The following is a 19,338-nucleotide window of genomic DNA, read 5'->3' as shown; positions in this document are numbered from 1 at the left end:
GGCTCACAGACAGCAGCGCAATCTACCTGTCACTCAAGTGACCACGCCCTTAATTATGCAGAACTTTAAGGCTTAATATAATTTAAACGGATAAGTTATAAAAAAATTCACCCCCCTCAGAGTTGTCATGAAGGGCAAAAATAGCAGTATAGACCAAAACCACAATTTGAACCAACTTTAAACATGTTTTTTTCTGCTATAAACTTGGCCAATTTAACATGGGACTCTATGAGATTCTGCTCTCTTTTGGAGCCTGTCCCTAGCGGCCAGTCGATGAATCGCAGTTTAAGTTACTTCCGTATTGGCTTCACAAGAGAAAGGGGGAGGTTGCCGCTTGGGCTCAAGCCCCTTTTTTGTCTATGTGTGCACGTGCCTGCGTGACAATAAACACGAAACACACGTGATTGTTGTCATGCGGTGAATACGGCCAATCATGAAACAACTGTGTCGCCATCAGGGGCACGTTCAAGCTCAAACCGGTGTGCAACGTTTTCCTACGTTTTCCGAGTTGAACAACATGTTTCCTGGAAACGGTGTGCCACAGGTTTGAGATACGTTTTCTCTTGTTTGGTGGGCGTGTCAGAAATGTCAGCCCAATCAGCGGCAATATGTATACAAACCATGCGGTATTAAAGAGACAACTCGCACAATGATATTAACATAAATATCATATATACTTATATATTTTGGTATTGTATTGTGAAGTGACACTTTAATAAACTTTTCTATACTCCTCTGATTATATAATGGTAAATATTACAATATCATAGCACAACAAAAGTAATCAGCAATACTCACAATAAAAATATTATATGTGATGAGATTAAAACAACTTTTCTTTTCTTTTACCACCCATACATGGCACACAAAACCGGTCTTGTGAGGAGGCTGTGCCCACAGGTAGAAATTCTGTAGGTCCGCGGGCTTCTCCCCTTTCAGCAAACATCACAGCGCTTAGTCCACCATCGTGGTCTCCAGTCTCCATTACCAACAGCCTGAGTGCTACACCTACAGACACCCCAACCCATGTAGCAGCTGGCAGAAGTCAGATATCAGGCCAAACTGGATTTCAAGTAAGAAGGGCAAGATAGCCCATGGAGAGAAAAAAATCACTTTGGTATTAGGGCTGGGTATTGTTTCAGATGTCTCAAATCGATTCAGATTCACTAGATCTCAAATTGATTGGATTCCGATTTTCGATTCAATGATTACTGTTTCACTGGGCCCACCACAAAAAAGTAATAAATGAATGAAATAGTTTTTGTGGTTTTTACCCATTTATCCTTGTAATAAGGTTATGACACCCAATATTTTAAATACCAGTGAAATTTAACAATTATCGATTCTATTTTTGATACTACAGCTAAAACTACTAATATCAATTTCAAAGATTAAAGACAAGTTAATGGTTGTTAATAAAAAATAAAATGCAAGCAACGCAATACAAATACAATAGAACAAAGATACAAATGAAGAAATCTGTGCATTTCAGGTAGGTCTAACAGTATTTTTCAGATACAGAAATTGAAAAAAGTAATCAAATGTAAAATAACACTGCATATCTTCACTGTGCAGATTAAATAAAGGTTAATCCTAATTAAAGTTACAAAATCGTTATTCAGTGAAAAGCAGGGAGTGACTTCCTCTTTTGTAGTTTGATTAACATTTAAAAACACAGACAGCTGAAGGTTGCTGCCACTTTAAGACTAATGCACGGGTCAAATTATGATAGGCTATGAATGCATTCTTTTTCTACTACTCATAACCGTCTGTTTACTCGCAAAGGCCGGCATTTTTAGAAAAATTTGTGTGAATTTGCAAGGAGAGAAAATGCTTCAGAATGAGTGAGAATTAATTTTGTTATTTCCACACTGTCGCGCAGCTGTAAGCGCTTCCAGTGTGTGCGATTCTCACACAGCGCATGCAAGTTCTCTTTCGCTTGAATGCTTAAATTGGCAAGGCTTGAAAATGCGTGCAAATTGTAAACTTTTATGACAATGCAGCACTGGCCCAATCGGGACATTGACAGTTCCTTCAACCGGAACACTTTTCAGATATAATGTAATGGAAATAAATACAGAAAAACGATGCGAATTTATATTGAATCGACCACATTTAAAAAAAAAAAGGTTAATCGAAAAATAATTATTTTTTTTCCCTATTCTTATTTGATATATGTGTGATGAGATTAAAACATATTTTTCTTTTCTTTTAGCACACACCACAAGTATATGACACACAACACAGGTCTTCTCGGGAGGCTGTGCCTACAGGTAGGAATTCTACAAAGTGATCTCTCTCGGTTTACTCTGACATATCTACGTACAATGTTTTGCTAGTAATCTGCTATGCCTGCATTTTCTTGTGTCTTACAGCAATTGCTAAGGAGATCCTCATCCAGCTCGATTCTATTAGAGAGCAGCAGTTGCTCATCCTGGTGCAGCTCCAAAAAATCTCCAGCAGTCAAGCAGTTCCAGACTTCACGCCAGACCCAACACCATTTTAAACTACTACTTCTAGGGGGGTTATTCAATTCAGACCAATCATTTTTTACCATGTTGCTAAGACATTGAAGATGTTAAATTCAGAACAGATAATGGATATCTTGAACCGTCTTGCCATGGTAATATATTGAAGTAATGTCAAAAAAGGGAAACGGAGTGACTCATATTCTCTATAAAAAAACACTATACACAATTAATTTATATATAGAATAATACAGATGTTTGCAATAAACACATTTTATTCATTTTTTTCCAATTCAAAAAGCATGTGTAAGTTAAAAATAGGCAGATTAATCCATTTTTCAATCAAATATATATTTAATGTCATACATAGAGTAACAACTAGAGGGCAGCATATACCTATTTTTAAACAGGGTTGGATAACTCAAACATATATAATCAAGTTGATATATATATAGAACAAATAATTAGTTTTAATTATACTGTTTGTGCAGGTATATTTAAAAATTTATCAAAGACTACTTTGTCACAATTAAGATGTTTTTTGTTTTTGTTTAACTCCCTGAGGTCTGAAAACGCGCCGGCGCGTTTTGCAGGATTTTTTTCACATTGCAGCAAAACAGACTTAAAATACTCCGTAATTTCTTGTCATAGAGACATAAGTAATATATCAATTGAAACTATAGAATGTCTTCTTTTATTTGTGTACACTCAGAGTAAAAACACAATGTTGTGCTTTTTGTAAAATAAAGAAAACTAACATGATGCGTGATCTCTCCTCTCCCTCTGAATGAAGTCCAATCTGATAGTTCTCAGAAAATGAACTGTAACTCAACAAACATTCTGTGTTTATGTAATCTGTATGAAAAGAGAGCCATGTCAGAAGTCTGTGATTCAGCTCATTATCCGCTAATGCGGCCACGCCCATGGAGCCAGCGCTATTCAGACGCAAATTCAGAGGCAATACATGCATTCATCGTCTCAATCATGTATTTATTGTCTTGAAAAGTGTTTATTTGGATGTTAAAGCAATGGTTAGCGATCTCTAGAAGACATGCCGTTAGTTCCTAGTTCCTTTTCTTCTTTATATGAATTTGTGGCCTAAAGGTGTACAGAGAGCGCCCTTCGGCTGCAAGTATGAATTGAAAAAACAGTATCCAGCACTGACAATAAATATTACTTCTCAGTATAGAAAATTGACATAAATATATAAGAATCCATCAATATTTCTCCAAATGTGCATGCTTTTAAGCTAAAAGCCTATATGAAATGCCATAGAGGTAACATAATTGTTCAGACACTTTGCATCACAGAAATACATTTTATTTTAAAGAATATAATAGAATACCATTATTTTAAATTGTAATAATATTTCACAGTATTGCTGTTTATGATGAGCTGAGACATTATTACAGAGGTTTTTTTTCACAGCCTACCTGACTGAAAGGCCTCATTAATATGCAAGTCATTTCAGGTCATTATTATGTGATTCTTTTGTCTTCTCAGGTGTAAATGGCCCATTATTCATGCAGATTCACGCCTCCACGCATACTGTGTTTCTTGACGAAAAGTGTCTTACAAAAACTAAATCAATATATTGTTTTATATGAAGGAGTAGGCAGCATAATTTTTACATAATTCTGAAGCAAAAACTCTAGTCTACAACCTCCAATACCCAAAAGTCTTGTGAACACAGATTTAATATACTATTTTGGCCTTATTTCAGTGACTTAAGTTTTTTGTTTTTTCAATAACCACGCATAAACATTATTCCTTCAAAAATACAATTTGGGGGGGGGGGGTTGGGGGGTTTGGGGGTGTCTGTGTATGGGTCTCTGTCTGTATATATATCTATCTCTCTCTGTGTATGTTTATGTGTGCATTACAATCTTAATTTTTTCTAAATATTGTTTGAGTTACAGTTATTTTTTACCATTACAGTTAGAATTTTTTTATTAATTATTTATTGATATAATTCAAATTTATTAAAAACCCATGTTTCAGTAAAATTTCACATGATTATAAAAGTGGCTGTTTAAAATAAACTGAAGCAGAAAAATCTAGACATGAACCTTATTATTACCTGAGACTGACATTAAAATTGTCTTTGCAGGTTCTGTGATTTGGCTCTATTATTATTATTATTATTATTTTCATTTTATTTTTTATCTTATATCACACATATTAAAATTAAATGAAAGCATGCTTTTGGTGCATAAGATTGGTGCACAGACAACAGCTCAGGGATGTCAAAAAACACATGAAGAGAAGTGTGAGGATTATACAACATCAGCAATCGCAGACATTCACATTAAGGTTGGATTAGTTATTTCAGAGCACTGTGGAGTTTGCACAAATAACAGTGTATAATTTGGTCTAGAATTTTTATAGGGGTTGTCTGAAGCCGAGTTCAGACTGCACGATTTTCAAAGTAGTCGGGTCACTGTTCTTTTCACACTGCATGACTATCTTGGCCAGCATTCAGTCGCTGTTGTGTTCAAAATGCATGATGGATCGGCGACAGAAGGTTTCACACTGCATGAATTTAGAATAGGAAGAATCACAGACAACTCTGTCTGGCACTCAAACTACGTTTCACAACCAAACACACGGGAGATGTGACAAGGAAACAACGCGATATCACGCATGCAAGACCGGAGTTCTCAAGTGAGACTGGGTTTATTATTAAAAACGGTAACCCGTGTAGGGAAAACACCCTAGGAAGTAAAATTAGCTCAAATGAAATATTTATAGGGAATTATAAAGAGTTGTTTAGATTACGACCGAGCAACTGAGTCGTCCAGCGTTCATTTGCTCGAACCGTAATAAGCTCTTGTAGCGGATATAAATATCCAACAATCGTGAAAACACTGATTAGAGCACGGTAACTGGAAATCGACAGTTTAAGACATTAAATCATAAAGCACATAATACAAGACACTTTCTTTTAAAATCTACAAGAGATTTTATTTATTCTAACACAAACTAATCTAACACAAAGGCACGCACATACACACACACACACACATTCATACGCGTTGCAGTAAGAAGGAAATGAGAGAGAAAGATATTTCTCTTTTGAAAGAGAGAGAGAGAGAGAGAGAGAGGGAGAGAGAGAGTGATCTGATTAACCGAATTCCTATCAATGCATTTCAAAGACCAGAACGAACCATGAATCATTCGTTTAAATGCACCAGTTCAGTTTTCATCTGGAGGTACTTGCTTGCGTTGACTTAAAGGTGAATTTCCCTCGTCGTGCAGAGGAGGGTTTCCCAAGTCGATGATTGGTCCAGATCAGGTCCGTGTGGGACAATGAAACGAAGTCTCTTTGTCGCTGGAGTTGAAGCGGCAAAAGTCGTTGGTTGAACTTTGCGGCGAAACTTAGGACACAAGACTTTCAGCGGTAAAGGAGAATTAAGTAAAAGAAAAGAAAAGTGAGTGAAGGTTGAATGGCTTGAATGAGCTGCTTGTCTGTTCTTTCTTGTTACTCCATTGTTCTTGGTACTTGTCTTGGCTTCTTTTCCCAGAACAGAACCAACTCCCTGTTCGTTTACTAACCAACTTCTCCCCTTCACTATCTTGCAATATGATCATTTAAACTTAGTTGTTTGTCACCCCTCTGAGGAGTCCTGGCCAATCAGACATTGTCCTGTTTCAAGAGGGCCTTCCTCTGCCCCCAATAAAACATAAGTGTTACATCCTGTTTCTGCTTCAGCAGAGAGTGCCATTTTAACATAATTTCTATTAAATGGAATACAATACATTTTAAACAGATTTCATTCAAGTCAGGATATAGGAAAGGGGGAAAGAATCAAATTAAGTCCAAATAAGGCATACTTTCAGTCATTCAGTCAAGAGTTAACACATTTACATGAATTGTGAGTGTTCTAAAGCCTAACTGTTTACAGGTAGTATTTGTGGACACATAATGCAAAATGTATGTAGTTAAAAGATGTTTGATAAGTCCGTTAAAATTGTTGGAACAATTTTGAGGCAGATTTATTTGTTCAACAGTCTCTTTGGCTTTCCTGTGAAGTAAGGAAACAAAAGGGTCTGGATTGTCTCTCTGTCTTCTTGGGTGACCCTTTGGTATTTTTATTTTATTTTTATTTATCCCATATTTTACCAGGAATAATCCCATTGAGATAAAAATCTCTTCTACCAGGGAGTCCTGGCCAAATTGGCAGCACACAAAGTTTCACACAAAAACACTTCAAAACCAACACAAAAAAAAAAAAAAAAAAAAAGTCCTGTCCAGCACTCAGAACTAACAAAATATGTAAATGTTAAGTAAAACAAGAACAAGATTCTTTCAAGTAAGACACCAAAAGATTTTTAAAAATATTTAAAGATGGGAGCACGTCAAGCCGCAAAGTATTCTGCATTTCATTCCACAATCTAGGCGCATAACAAGAAAAGGCAGTTTTACCAAATTCAGAGTATGATCTAGGCACAGTTAAAAGTAATTTAAAAGACGATCTAGTTTTATAACTACCAGAACAATAAGATAAGAGACTACAGATATACAAAGGCAGTTTACCTATTAAAGCTTTGGCAATAAACATCAACATATGCATTTTTCTCCTCTGATACAAGGAGGGCCAGCCAACCAAGTCAAACAAAATGCAATGATGGGTACGTGTAGGAGCATTAGTTACAAATCGTATTGCAGCATGATATATACAATCTAATTTTTTTAGTGTAGATACATTAGCATGCATATAAATTACATCGCCATAGTCCAGCACAGAAAGAAAACAGCTTTGAATAATTCTCTTTTTTGCTCCAAAAGGAAGACATTTCTTTAAACGAAAAAGAAACCCCAATTTGGGCCTGAGTTTTTTTGAAAGATTTTCAATATGAATATTAAAACCCAACCTTTCATCGAGCCATATGCCCAGGTATTTATAAGTATTTACTCTTTCTACACAATCCCCTTCCAAAGTTAAAATGGGTGGAATCACAAGTTTGTTACGAGAGCGAGTAAACAGCATATATTTAGTTTTCTTAATATTCAAAACCAATTTTAAATTTAACAATGAAGATTGCAATACCTGGAAGGAATCTTGTAATAGCTCTACGGCTTTCTGCATGGACTGTGCAGCCGTATAAATTATTGTGTCATCAGCGTATAAATGCAATTTAGCTGTAGTTATCTCACGACCTAAATCATTTATATAAAGTGAAAATAAAATTGGTGCTAAAATTGATCCCTGAGGAACTCCTTTCTTAATTTCTAGTTTTTTTGAAGTGAAATTTTCAACTGACACACTGCATTCTTTCAGATAAATAATTTTTAAACCAATTTATACTCATTTTACTAAAACCTAAGCAGCTGAGTCTATTTAATAGAATTTTGTGATCTACAGAGTCGAAAGCTTTAGAGAGATCAACAAATAAAGCAGCACAGTAATTTTTATTATCCAGAGAAGTAATAATATCATTTGTGACAAGTGTTGCCGCTGTTACAGTACTATGGGCTGACCTAAATCCTGATTGAAACTCATTTAAGATATTATTTTCTGTTAAAAACTGTTTAATCTGATCATTTACAAGAGACTAAAAAATTTTGCCATAACTGATAACCTTGAAATAGGACGATAGTTATCTAATTCATAGGGGTCTCCCCCTTTTAACAAGGGAAGAACCATGGTCGCTTCTGCTATCAGGAAGCATGTGTCGTAAAAGTAATCAGCCTGGCTTTATCTGCAGACGGGCCGGAGCCGGAACCTCAATTCTGAATTAGAATTATGTTTTGAAAGAGTCATCTGAATGATTCATTTGTCTGGTTCGTCCACAGTTCCTACACCCGCAAGAAGCTTGCAATACAAATGGCCTGTGTGCTGATTTGCAGCGAAAACAAGAAAAAGAAAAGAAGAATATGGAGGAGGAAATGGTTGGGGAGACTGTAACAGAGCACTCGCGTAACAGAGCACCGATTTGCCTGTGATTTCGGGCATTTTTCTGCAATTTCACAAAACCTGTCGGCGAGCCAAAATCGGGGCTAAAATCATGCAGCCTGAACTCGCAATGAGAAAAAACCCAGACATTTCAGATTATGATGATATTCTGCACTAATTTGAAATAGACTTATAACATTCTGTCACATGAAATTTAAACGATCTCATGGATGTGGCTTTTGTGATACAAGCATCAGCCGCTGCAGTAAATGTGGTGTGAAATTGACATAGTCCTTTTATGTTTAACCGTTTTAAATGCCCATTGCCCTCCGTGCACAGTTGACCTGAAGCCACCGGGGTGGCGGTGCCACCGGGCTTTGGCCCGTCATCGCTGCTCGCAGCTATATTTATTATTATTATTATTATTATTATTTATTTATTTATTTTTAAATCTGCTTAACTTCAGGAAACACCTTTAAAATAATCTTAATCTTAATAATCATTACTGAGGATCTATATGAGTCAGTCTTTTAACAGACCCTGTGTTTTAATCTAGGACACATTATGCAAAGTATGTATCAAAACTTGTTTTTGACTGCTCCATGTGCTTCTACAAATATGCAAAATTTTATTCATACATTCCCCTTAGGTCTTTCCTTTTTTGAATACAAAAATATAAACTGTACAATGATTATTTTGGTAGAAATACTGTATCAAAAGATGTTTAGACATCCAGACTGGAATTACCTAAACAGGAAAAACAAAGGATAAATGGCACAAAAATAAGCGGAAAATAAATATTCAATCTTTATTTTCAACCAAATATTTAGGTAATAGGCATTGTTCCAATGTGTTATGTAACAGAAAGCTATATGAACAAAGCAAGCAAAAAAAACAAACAAACAAAAAAAAAAAAATCAAAACAAACAAAAAAAACCTAACAAATATGCATTGTGACCTTAAAATGGTGTTTTTAATAAATGCAAATGGTGGTGGTTCAGTTTCAAAAAGCTTAAAGAAAAAAAATGGAAGCACATTATTTATCTTGCTATGGCAAATACATCCCATCATGATGGACACCTGCCTTGCGAAACAGCAGAACTTCCCCTCCACTTCATTAGGTTAGTTCACCCAAAAATGAAAATTCTGTCATTAATTACTCACCCTCATGTCGTTCCACACCCGTAAGACCTTTGTTCATCTTCGGAACACAAATTAAGATATTTTTTGATGAAATCCAAGAGGTATATGACTTGTCCATAGACAGCAATATAATCAACATTTTCAAGGTCCAGAGAGGTACTAAAGACATTGTTAAAAAAGTCGACGTGACTGCAGTGGTTGAACCTTAATTTTATGAAGCGATGAGAATACTTTTTGTGTGGAAAAAGAAAACAAAAATAACGACTTTATTCAACAATATCTTCTCTTCTGTGTCATTCTCATACGTTGTTTACGTCCAGTGTTTCCAGGTTCTATGTCAGAATACAGACTCACAATAATGAGGCCAATAGGCCGGCTCCTGCATCAGAATCATGTCGACTGTTGTTCCGATGTCTCTAGTACCTTTCTGGACCTTGAAAGTGTTAATTATATTGCTGTCTATGGACAAGTCATATACATCCTGAATTTCATCAAAAATAGCTTAATTTGTGTTCTAAAGATGAATGAAGGTCTTACAGGTGTGGAACGACATGAGGGTGAGTAATTAATGACAGAATTTTCATTTTTGGGTGAACTAACCCTTTAAGCTCCCAAACAACAGCTTTTGAATTTCCTTAACATTCTGAAATGATTGATTCAAACATTCACCTATTTTTGCTAGCATAATAACATCAAAAAATAAACAGTGAGGACTGTGAAAATTAAAATCCCAGGTATTAAAGGGATAGTTCACCCAAAAATGAAAATTTGATGTTTATCTGCTTTACCCCCAGGGCATCCAAGATGTAGGTGACTTTGTTTCTTCAGTAGATCACAAATGATGATTTTTAACTCCAACCGTTGCCGTCTGTCAGTCAAATAATGCGAGTGAATGGGAACACAGTTTATAAGAGTAAAGAAAAAGAAAAAAACATGCACAGACAAATCCAAATTAAACCCTGCGGCTCATGACGACACATTGATGTCCTAAGACACGAAACGATCGGTTTAGTGAGGTCTGATCGCGCTCTGACAGCCGAAGTGATGTCAAGCACTCATTGAAGTATAAACATAAGACATCACTGCCGTTGTCAGAGTGTGATCAGACCTTACTAAGCGAGTGCTGAACGTAGTTGGACATAGTGGCGTATTAGAGGTAAAAAATGATATAAATACTGTTCAGTTTCTCGCACAAACCGATCGTTTCGTGTCTTAGGACATCAATGTGTCGCCATGAGCCGCAGGGTTTAATTTGGATTTTGTCTGTGCATGTTTTTTTGACTCTTATAAATTGTGTTCCCATTCACTCGCATTATTTGACTGACAGACGGCAACGGTTGAAGTTAAAAATCATCATTTGTGTTCTACTGAAGAAACAAATTGACCTACATCTTGGATACCCTGGGGGTAAGCAGATAAACATCAAATTTTCATTTTTGGGTGAAATATCCCTTTAACCAAAATAGTCCTGTCAATAACTTTAAATATGGTAAGCCTTTCAAAGGCATTGCATAAAAAAGGGCCTGCTTTCACAACTATATATTTTTTTTAACAGATATGCTAAATATATTTTATCATGCACAATGTGAAAGAAAATGAGTGCAGGCCTTGAGTACTGAGTATTAGAGGGGTTCTACTGCAATACAGCACACATACGCTAGCAGATAAAATATGGTATGGTAAAAGACTAAAGGTGTCAACAGAACCAAGACCTGTTAAGAATTTTGAAAAGGTGGACATAAAAAAAAGAAGTCTCATCAAGAAAAAGAATGGGGAAAAAAAGTTAAACATGGGATGTTCTAGACAAATATGCTTCATTATGACACACGATTAACATATTGGAGTTGGATCAGACAATGACACAATTTTTGTCATGTTGTGCTTTGTAGACACAAGTTGTATGAGAATACTGACAAGATAACTTTGGTATTAAATTGCAGATCATCTATAGGATGAATTATCATACACATATCTTGGGCTGCTTAATACAACACAATTTCATATCACCCCTAACCAGCCAAAGCATCATTGATGGATGACATCTACCTACAATAAAATTTCCAAGGAGTTCAAAACCAATTGACTCACTCATAATGACAGTGCCTTGTCGCCACCTACTGGTGTAACAAAAGGGTTACTGAAAAATACCCACTACAAATGCTGATAGGCTGTCTAAGATGTGTAAACACAGATAAGCAGAATGATGCAAACAGTGAAAAATACCAGTGCTGTTGGACCAGAGATTTTCTTAAAGTATCAGATGGCAACGTCCACATATATATAATTGCCAAAAGCCAGTGACTTGATTACCTTTCAGAGTTTTATGATGGTTCGCCTCAGTCACGTTTGCAGATTCCAAAGAAGTGAATCCATAGTGCCTTAAAATATATCCAACTTGTAGAAAAATTACTGCACTTCTCTATTTTTGCAATTTATTTATTTATTTATTTATTTTTTTTTTAAAACTCCCAGTAGAATTCTCCATGAACATGATTGGGCAATCCCTGGCCAATCAGTAGTCAGATTCCTTATCAGTGCTGGGTAGTAACTGATTACATGTTCATCTGGATTATATAATCAGATTCCAAGAATTAAGCAGTGTTGGGGAAAGTTACTTTTAAAAGTAATGCATTACAATATTGTGTTACTCCCTATAAAAGTAACTAATTGCGTTACTTAGTTACTTTTTATGAAAAGTAAGATTTAGGTAATAAGAACTCAAAAAGAAGAAAATTACAACACTTGCCTCTCTCTGCCATACAGTATACCAAGTGTTTGACTAACCAGTCACCATGTTTTACAGTAATGAGGTAGCGAGCCATCCCGAAACAGGACTGATGTTATCATATGCTCCCCAGCCAGAAAGGCCACGGTTTCCACATGAGCATGCAGATGTACTAATACATTCATACAAAAATGCCCAACAAAAATACCCACAGATGAACAGAGACACCAAGTGCACGCATACACACAACTTTTTATCTATTCAGACAATTAATATCCTCAGGCTGTTTCCCCACAATAACACAAATTACATTACAATCACAAATCCACTAAAACAAACTATTATCTGTCGGTCTGTTCACCTGTCAGCCCTGGCCTTTGTAAGCCTGTAGGCAGGGAAAATTATCGATATGGCGCCTGGACAAGAAACATTGGGTGTTTCCCTGTAGCGATCAAATGACTCATCCTGACACAATGAAAGAGTTCTTGCATTGTGTCACAGGACCTCCATCAAATTGTCAGCTCGAAGCTACAGATTTTAACCTGAATCAAATGTCTTGCACTGAATAAATAAAACTAGCAACAAAGGACTTTTCCAGTCTAAATCCACAGTAATGATGGATAAATGCACTTGGCTATCAAGAGTGATAGCCTTCCTTTGGTTATGGTTCACATTCATTCACAAGAGAGGTGCCTTTGTTCCTACATTCGTCACTTGACATCTGGGCTGCTGTGCGGAAGGTGCTGTGTGTGCTCTTCAGGGTATGTGGATGTGACACTGCTGATTCCCAAGTTGCACACAACTTTCACATGACCCTTGACCATCCTTCCAAACCTTGATTTGATAACCCACTTAGTTGAAACAGAGTGAATAAAATAGATGAAAGAAGAAAAATGCTGTTTTATGCATTGTGAGCATATAACTGTTGCCAAAAAACAATACAAAAAAACAACAACAAACAAACACAAACAAACAAATAAACAAAAATGGCAATAAAACCACTCATACATTTTGCTTCAACTGATTTCAGGCTCTCCTAAAATACATATTTTCAAACATTTTAGTAAATCATCATTTAATAACTCATAAGGATACACCACTTGATCCTAATTGGACGATATTGGAGTAGGGCTATGAGGAGCACAATATGTGTACACAGCCCGACCAGGCTGATCACAGGCGGAGAGCGCTTTGGCAAAGCTGGAAGAAGTGGCAGCCATGTCCTTCAAACCTCTCTGAAGGGGTTAAAGGTCAAGGATTACTGGTCTACAGGAGAGGGGTGGGTAGGTAAAAGCTGTGCTTGTAAGCCACCCATCAATGCATTAGGGCTACAAGGTAGAGAGTGGGATGATTAAGGGGGATGGTATAGACCTCACATGGACTCAAACTCATCAATACGCTGCTTGGTGTTGCCCTGGCGGATCTGGCGTAGGGTCTTGTATTTATCCCGGCCGGCCTTCACATTCTCTGCATGCAAAACATCATTTTGGGTCTTCTTGGAATCATCACGGGCCTGGGCCAATTCTGAGCTCAAGGCCTGTAATGAAGACAATGTGTAAACTGCAGGTATATAATCTTTTTAATTTGTACTTATTCATTAGGGATACACAATATTCTATATATCAATATCCGATATGCTAATATTTTTCAACTCATTTTGCCAATGGCCGATGCAATATACATTTCCCTTGTTACAAATAACATTGTTAGAACTAAATAAACAATAATAAAGTTATTTTTATAATGAGAGTACAATGGAAGCTTTGTAATAAACAACAACAACAATAGTAAAATCAATCATTGCTGATTTTTTTCAGACAGATGCAGTTGATACCTAAACATTTTTTTTTTTTGAAGATTTAACATTTGTAGATGGTCTACAGCAATGGAGTCATCAACACATGAAGCCTTTAGCCTCAGTTAAAAGTTTTAAAATTCTTTTAGAGCTCATCTCATTAAAGTTATTTTTTTTAAATAAATTATATTATACATTAATATACAGTATATATAAAATTATTTTCATTTGTCATGTTTGTGATTATATTTATTCTGTTGACAGGTATTGCAAATCGGGCATCGCATTCACGTTCAAGGCCAAAATCTAATCACCATACATGTGAGCCGGGAAATAAGGTGAAAAAAAAACAAAACACGAGTAACCCCAGCCTTTAGAAGTAGAGCGGACGGAGTTAATGCAAGTGCACAGCGATCATGAGTTCCCTTTCGAAAGAGAACTCGCGCTGCGTCAAAAGTGTAGGAGAACGGCTCTACGTGAACTGGTGTCTGAAACACTTATCAAATCTCGGCAATATCATATTGATTGGCGACAGCCCATGACATCATAACGGTGCGACGTTATATAACTATATATTATATAACGGTGCGTAGTATATAAGGGGCACCTAGATAACATGTCATCATGTTATCTTCTTCAGGGACTGTCATGTTTGAAGCACTTTCACTGGCAAAATGAAATGCACAGAGAAAACCAGACTGACTAGGAGGTTTGTTAAGTGTGTGGATCCGTGTCCTCGTTATCTGACACCAGATGACACACACGAGCTGTGTGTTCTCTGTCTGGGGGAAGAGCATGCACGGGAAGTTCTCGAGGGAGCTACCTGTGTGAATTGCAAGCGTTTTCTGTTGAGAATGCTCCGTTCTCGTCCGGCAATCTTTTCAAGAGGAGAGAGTTTAACGTCTGGACCTGGTGGTTCTGGTCCAGCTTGTGCTGAGGCAGAGCGGAGACTCAGATCAAGGGATTCCCAGATTCCCAAGTTTGGAGGGCTGTTTTGTTCAAAGAGATGAGCGCTTTGACTTCAGATAGAATAAATGTCTAGCGTCGGCCCACGGGGCCGCCTGACATTGTTACCTGGTTAGCGTCACTCCTCCTAATTTTAATTAAGATAGCTAAGGCTTTAAAGTCAGCCACCTTAGCGGTTTCAGATTGAGTGATTATGCCTCCTCTCTTCTTTGAGAGTTGTTCTGTAGAGGCCACTGCTCTGAGGAGTGCCAGTTAGGTCTATGCTTTGTGGACTGGCCCTCACCAGGATCACCCTGACAGCTGGCCTAGGCTAAGCACTAGGGATTGTGAAGGCAGTCTGCTAAGCATTCCTGCCTCTCACCCCTCATTATGTGAGTGTAGGTTCCCATTGGCATCCCTAGTGCTGGCCTCATCTCAATAGAGAGTCATCAGGCCAAGGCCTGCCCCCTTCTGCATTGGGGCTTAATGCAGGTTGGTGTAGAGGCAGATTAGGTAGCGATTAGGGTCGTAGGCCACTGGATAGGCCTCCCCGGTGCAGTTGTCTCCTGGTGCAGTTGTCTCACTTTGTGAATAGTATGCTCTTTGCTGTGGCTGTGTTACACTCCCTTGTAAAACAAGGTGTTATTTGAGGTGTTTATTAGAGTTTTTATCTGCCATGCACCATCGTGGCTCAGGTCGAGCAGTATTTGACCTTCACTGCAGGCTGGTCATTCAGTACGCTCCCTTGTAGCCTGAGCATTGCCACGAGCTGATCCCCGTGTTCATCTGGAGTAGTAGGGTGGGCCTCCTTCAAGGCATGTTGGCATAAGTTTGTACTCCACTTGCTTAAAGGGTAAAATGTGCTTTTACTGAGTAGGGAGAAATGTGTTAACATTTTAAGAAGAACGTTATGCAAAATACTAGTTTTACATCATTTGAAACTGCTACAGCAGCAGGGAAGAAGCATGGGCATTCATTTGCTTCTGTCAGTCACATTCAACATTGTGTCGAACTGACACTAGGGGTTGCTCTTGAGAGCCCCAATCACATCTGTCATATTCAGAAAAGGCCAATGAAATTGGCAAGCAAAATTTGCACAGCTGGCCACACCCCGGACATATGGGTATTAAAGAGGTCATTGTGGCATTGCTCATTCAAGGAACCTTTTTCTTCCAGGACATGATAAACCAATTTCTCTGTCCTCAGCACACTCGATAATGAGGCGGCGGCGTGGGGGTACTCTGAGGTTCAGGTGGAGAGAGCAACTGCGGTGCATTTATGCCTACAAAATACTGCCACTTGGCGGAATCGTCTGAGAGAAAGTGTGCTTTCTCTGCACTCTTGTCTCCAAAGGTGCCTTTTCGGACGACACTGTCGTAGAAATTGCCCAGCAGTTCTCAACAGTAAAAAAACAGATAGAGGCCATCAAACACATCCTGCCTTGGCTCAGGTCAACTTCTACATCTGGACCCCCAAGGCAACAAGCCCCGCCTGCTTGTCACCAAGGGTGGCCCCTTCAAAGGCTATTCCGGCCGTGTCGCAAGCGCCTAGACTGCCAACCAGCTCACCCCAGGACTGGGATCGCACCTCACCACCGCTGGAGAGATGGGGCAATTTTTTCCATTGGCCAAATGCCATCAGGCAGATGGCTACCTCACAGTCAGTAAAAGAGCAATTTCCTCTTTCCCTGGGTCACACACACAAACATGGTTCATGGCTCTCATTACCACAATGGCCAGGCACTGTTCAATGGCAACAGAGCCATCAATGTGAACTTACACACCTCCTCACGTTCTCTTCCCTGTTCGCCTTAGCCTTACCAGATAACTTAGAAGAACTCACTGTTACAACAGAAACTACTTGTCACGGTATTTGAATGCATTGTTTCCTGCTTGTCTCGTGTCACTGTTGTTGTGTGTGTGTGTGTGTTTGTGGGCGTGCCCGAGCCACTTGGATGATCAGCGCTTCCAGCTGACACCTATCACAGCACCAGCTGCAGCTCATTTGCTCACCCTATATATACTCACTCATATCTCATCTCATTTGTCAGATCGTTGTTTGATGTCTCCGTGCTGTGTCTACCATCCTGTTCCTGTTCGGCGTGCCAGTCTCGTGATTCCTGTTCCTGTTCGGTGTCTATGTGGATTACGTTCTTTGTCTGGATTCTTCTGTCATCTTCACCAGCACACTTCATCTCATCAACGCACCTTGTCTTCACGCTGACCATCTCAGTCCCTGTGCCACCAGTGAACTCAACGTTCAGTGACTGTCCATTTTTATACATTTCAATAAACGTGTTAACTCGCTATTGTTTCCTGTATTCTATCATGACACTACTGACTGTCTTTTTTCCAGCACATTAGACACAGTTGCTCCTTTGCACTTAGAGAAGATTAAGGAAAATACTCCAACACAGTGGTACAATGAGCACACTTGGGCCCTTAAAAAGAAACGCAGCTGGAAGAAAACAAAACTAGAGGTTTTCTGCATTTCGTGGAACGAAAGCATTTTTGCATACAGAAAGGCCTTAAAAACTGCTCGATCTGCTTATTTTTCTAATCTCTTAGAAGAAAACAAAAACAACCCTAGGTATTTATTTATTTAATACAGTGGCTAAATTAAAGAAAAATAAGGCTTCCAGAGGTCATAGATCCTCTTCTTAATTTCATTAATTCATCTTTGTCACTAGGATATGTACTGAAAACTTTTAAGCTTATTAAACCTCTTATTAAAAAAAACACAACTTGATCCTAGAGAATTAGTCGATTACAGGCTGATCTCAAATCTACACTTTCTGTCAAAAATTCTAGAAAAGGCAGTGTCATCACAACTGTGTTCCTTTTTAGAAAGAAGTGGTATCTGTGAGGATTTCCAGTCAGGATTTAGACTGTACCATAGTACTGAGACTGCTCTCATTAGAGGTACAAATGATTTGCTCTTATCAGATCATGGTTGTATCTCTCTATTAGTGTTACTGGATCTTAGTGCTGCTTTTGACGCTATCGACCACAACATTCTTTTGAATAGACTCGAAAAATATGTTGGCTTTTGTGGAATTGTACTGGCATGGTTCAAATCATACTTATCTGACTGTTTCAGTAAACAAAGTGGTCATACCAATCACAAGTTCAGTGTGGAGTACCACAAGGCTCAGTACTAGGACCGTTGCTTTTCACTCTGTACCCTTGGGAGATATCTGTAGGAAGCATGGCTTTAGTTTTCACTGTTATTCTAATGATACTCAGGTCTATATTTCTTCGCGCCCTGATGAAACTTATCGATTCATAAAATGAAAGGAATGCATAGCTGATATAAAAAATTTAATGACTAGTAATTTCCTACTACTAAATTCGGAAAAAAAACAAAGATTCTAATTATTTGACCAAAAAACTCTGCATGTAATAACAAGCTCTCCCTTGTACAGAGCATCTCTTTTCTCTGTGTGGAGTTGGACTTGGTCGCAATGAAAGCACGTCTTTTAGAAGACCGTGCTCGTTCAGTGGTGAATTGCTTGAATTAATTTAAGTACAAAACAGCGGTCCCTCTTAAACAATTTCAGAGGCTCTTGGGGCATATGGCATCCTCAGCTGCAGCAACGCCACTCGGATTAATGCATACGAGACCGCTTCAGCTCTTGCTTCATGCCCAAGTCCTGAGATGGACATGGCACCATGGCACACACGGACATGTCCATTTCTACGGACATGAGTTCCCTTAGAACAAGTGTCCAGGCATATTGTTGTGACAACAAACGCTTTCAAGACAGGCTGGGGCACTGTATGCAACAGGCATGCAGTTTCAGGGTCCTGGACAGGTCCTTGACTGCATTGGCACTGTGCATTGGCTGTGCTTCTGGACCTGAGGAGGTTTGATCTTTGATTCAGGACAAGTATGTGTTGATCCGGACGGAAAATAAAGCGACAGTGGCTTACATCAACCACCATGGCTGTATTTGTTCTTGCTGCATGTCACAACTAGCCTGCCATCTCCTGAACTGAAGTCTCTGCGGGTCGCTCACATCCCCTTAACAAGCCGGCTGTATGCTTTGGTGTCTTTTTGTCGTTTGGTGCACTTCCCGAGGAGAAGACCTATGGAGATGTGGTATTGGGTCAGTGCTATCCTTCCTCCAAGAGGGTCTGGAGAGACACCTATCTGCCTCCACCTTGAAGATGTACGTGGCTGCAATAGCAGCCAATCACAACACCGTGGATGGCTGATCAGTGGGAAAGCACAACCTAATTATTAGTTTCCTAAGGGGTGCTTGGAGGTTGAATCCTCCAAGAGCGACCCCTAGTGTCAGTTCGATGCAATGTTGAATGTTCCCTCCATCAGGGAACAAGGGTTACAACTAGTGATCGACCGATG

General features: G+C 38.5%; 1 protein-coding gene and 1 long non-coding RNA gene across 2 annotated transcripts in view; one reads left to right on the top strand and one right to left on the bottom strand.

Annotated features, from left to right (window-relative positions):
• The first annotated feature begins 417 nt into the window (after positions 1-417).
• Positions 418-2,707, top strand: LOC125266157. The gene is made up of 3 exons (XR_007184456.1): positions 418-1,073; positions 2,216-2,273; positions 2,376-2,707. It is a non-coding gene; the product is annotated as an uncharacterized LOC125266157 (long non-coding RNA).
• An 8,216-nt stretch (positions 2,708-10,923) lies between these two features.
• The window catches only part of LOC125266194 (radixin-like), a 47,315-nt gene continuing 38,900 nt past the window's right edge, over positions 10,924-19,338 (bottom strand). Inside the window, exon 3 of the mRNA XM_048186644.1 lies at positions 10,924-13,770. Coding sequence (XP_048042601.1) covers positions 13,606-13,770 — 165 coding nt within the window. The 3' untranslated portion in view covers positions 10,924-13,605. The remainder of the gene's footprint in view (positions 13,771-19,338) is intronic.

Source organism: Megalobrama amblycephala, linkage group LG4, assembly GCF_018812025.1.
Source record: "Megalobrama amblycephala isolate DHTTF-2021 linkage group LG4, ASM1881202v1, whole genome shotgun sequence".
NCBI lineage: Eukaryota > Metazoa > Chordata > Actinopteri > Cypriniformes > Xenocyprididae > Megalobrama > Megalobrama amblycephala.
The sequence above is the reverse complement of the archived record's forward strand: the minus strand, read 5'-3'. Positions and strand labels throughout refer to the sequence as shown.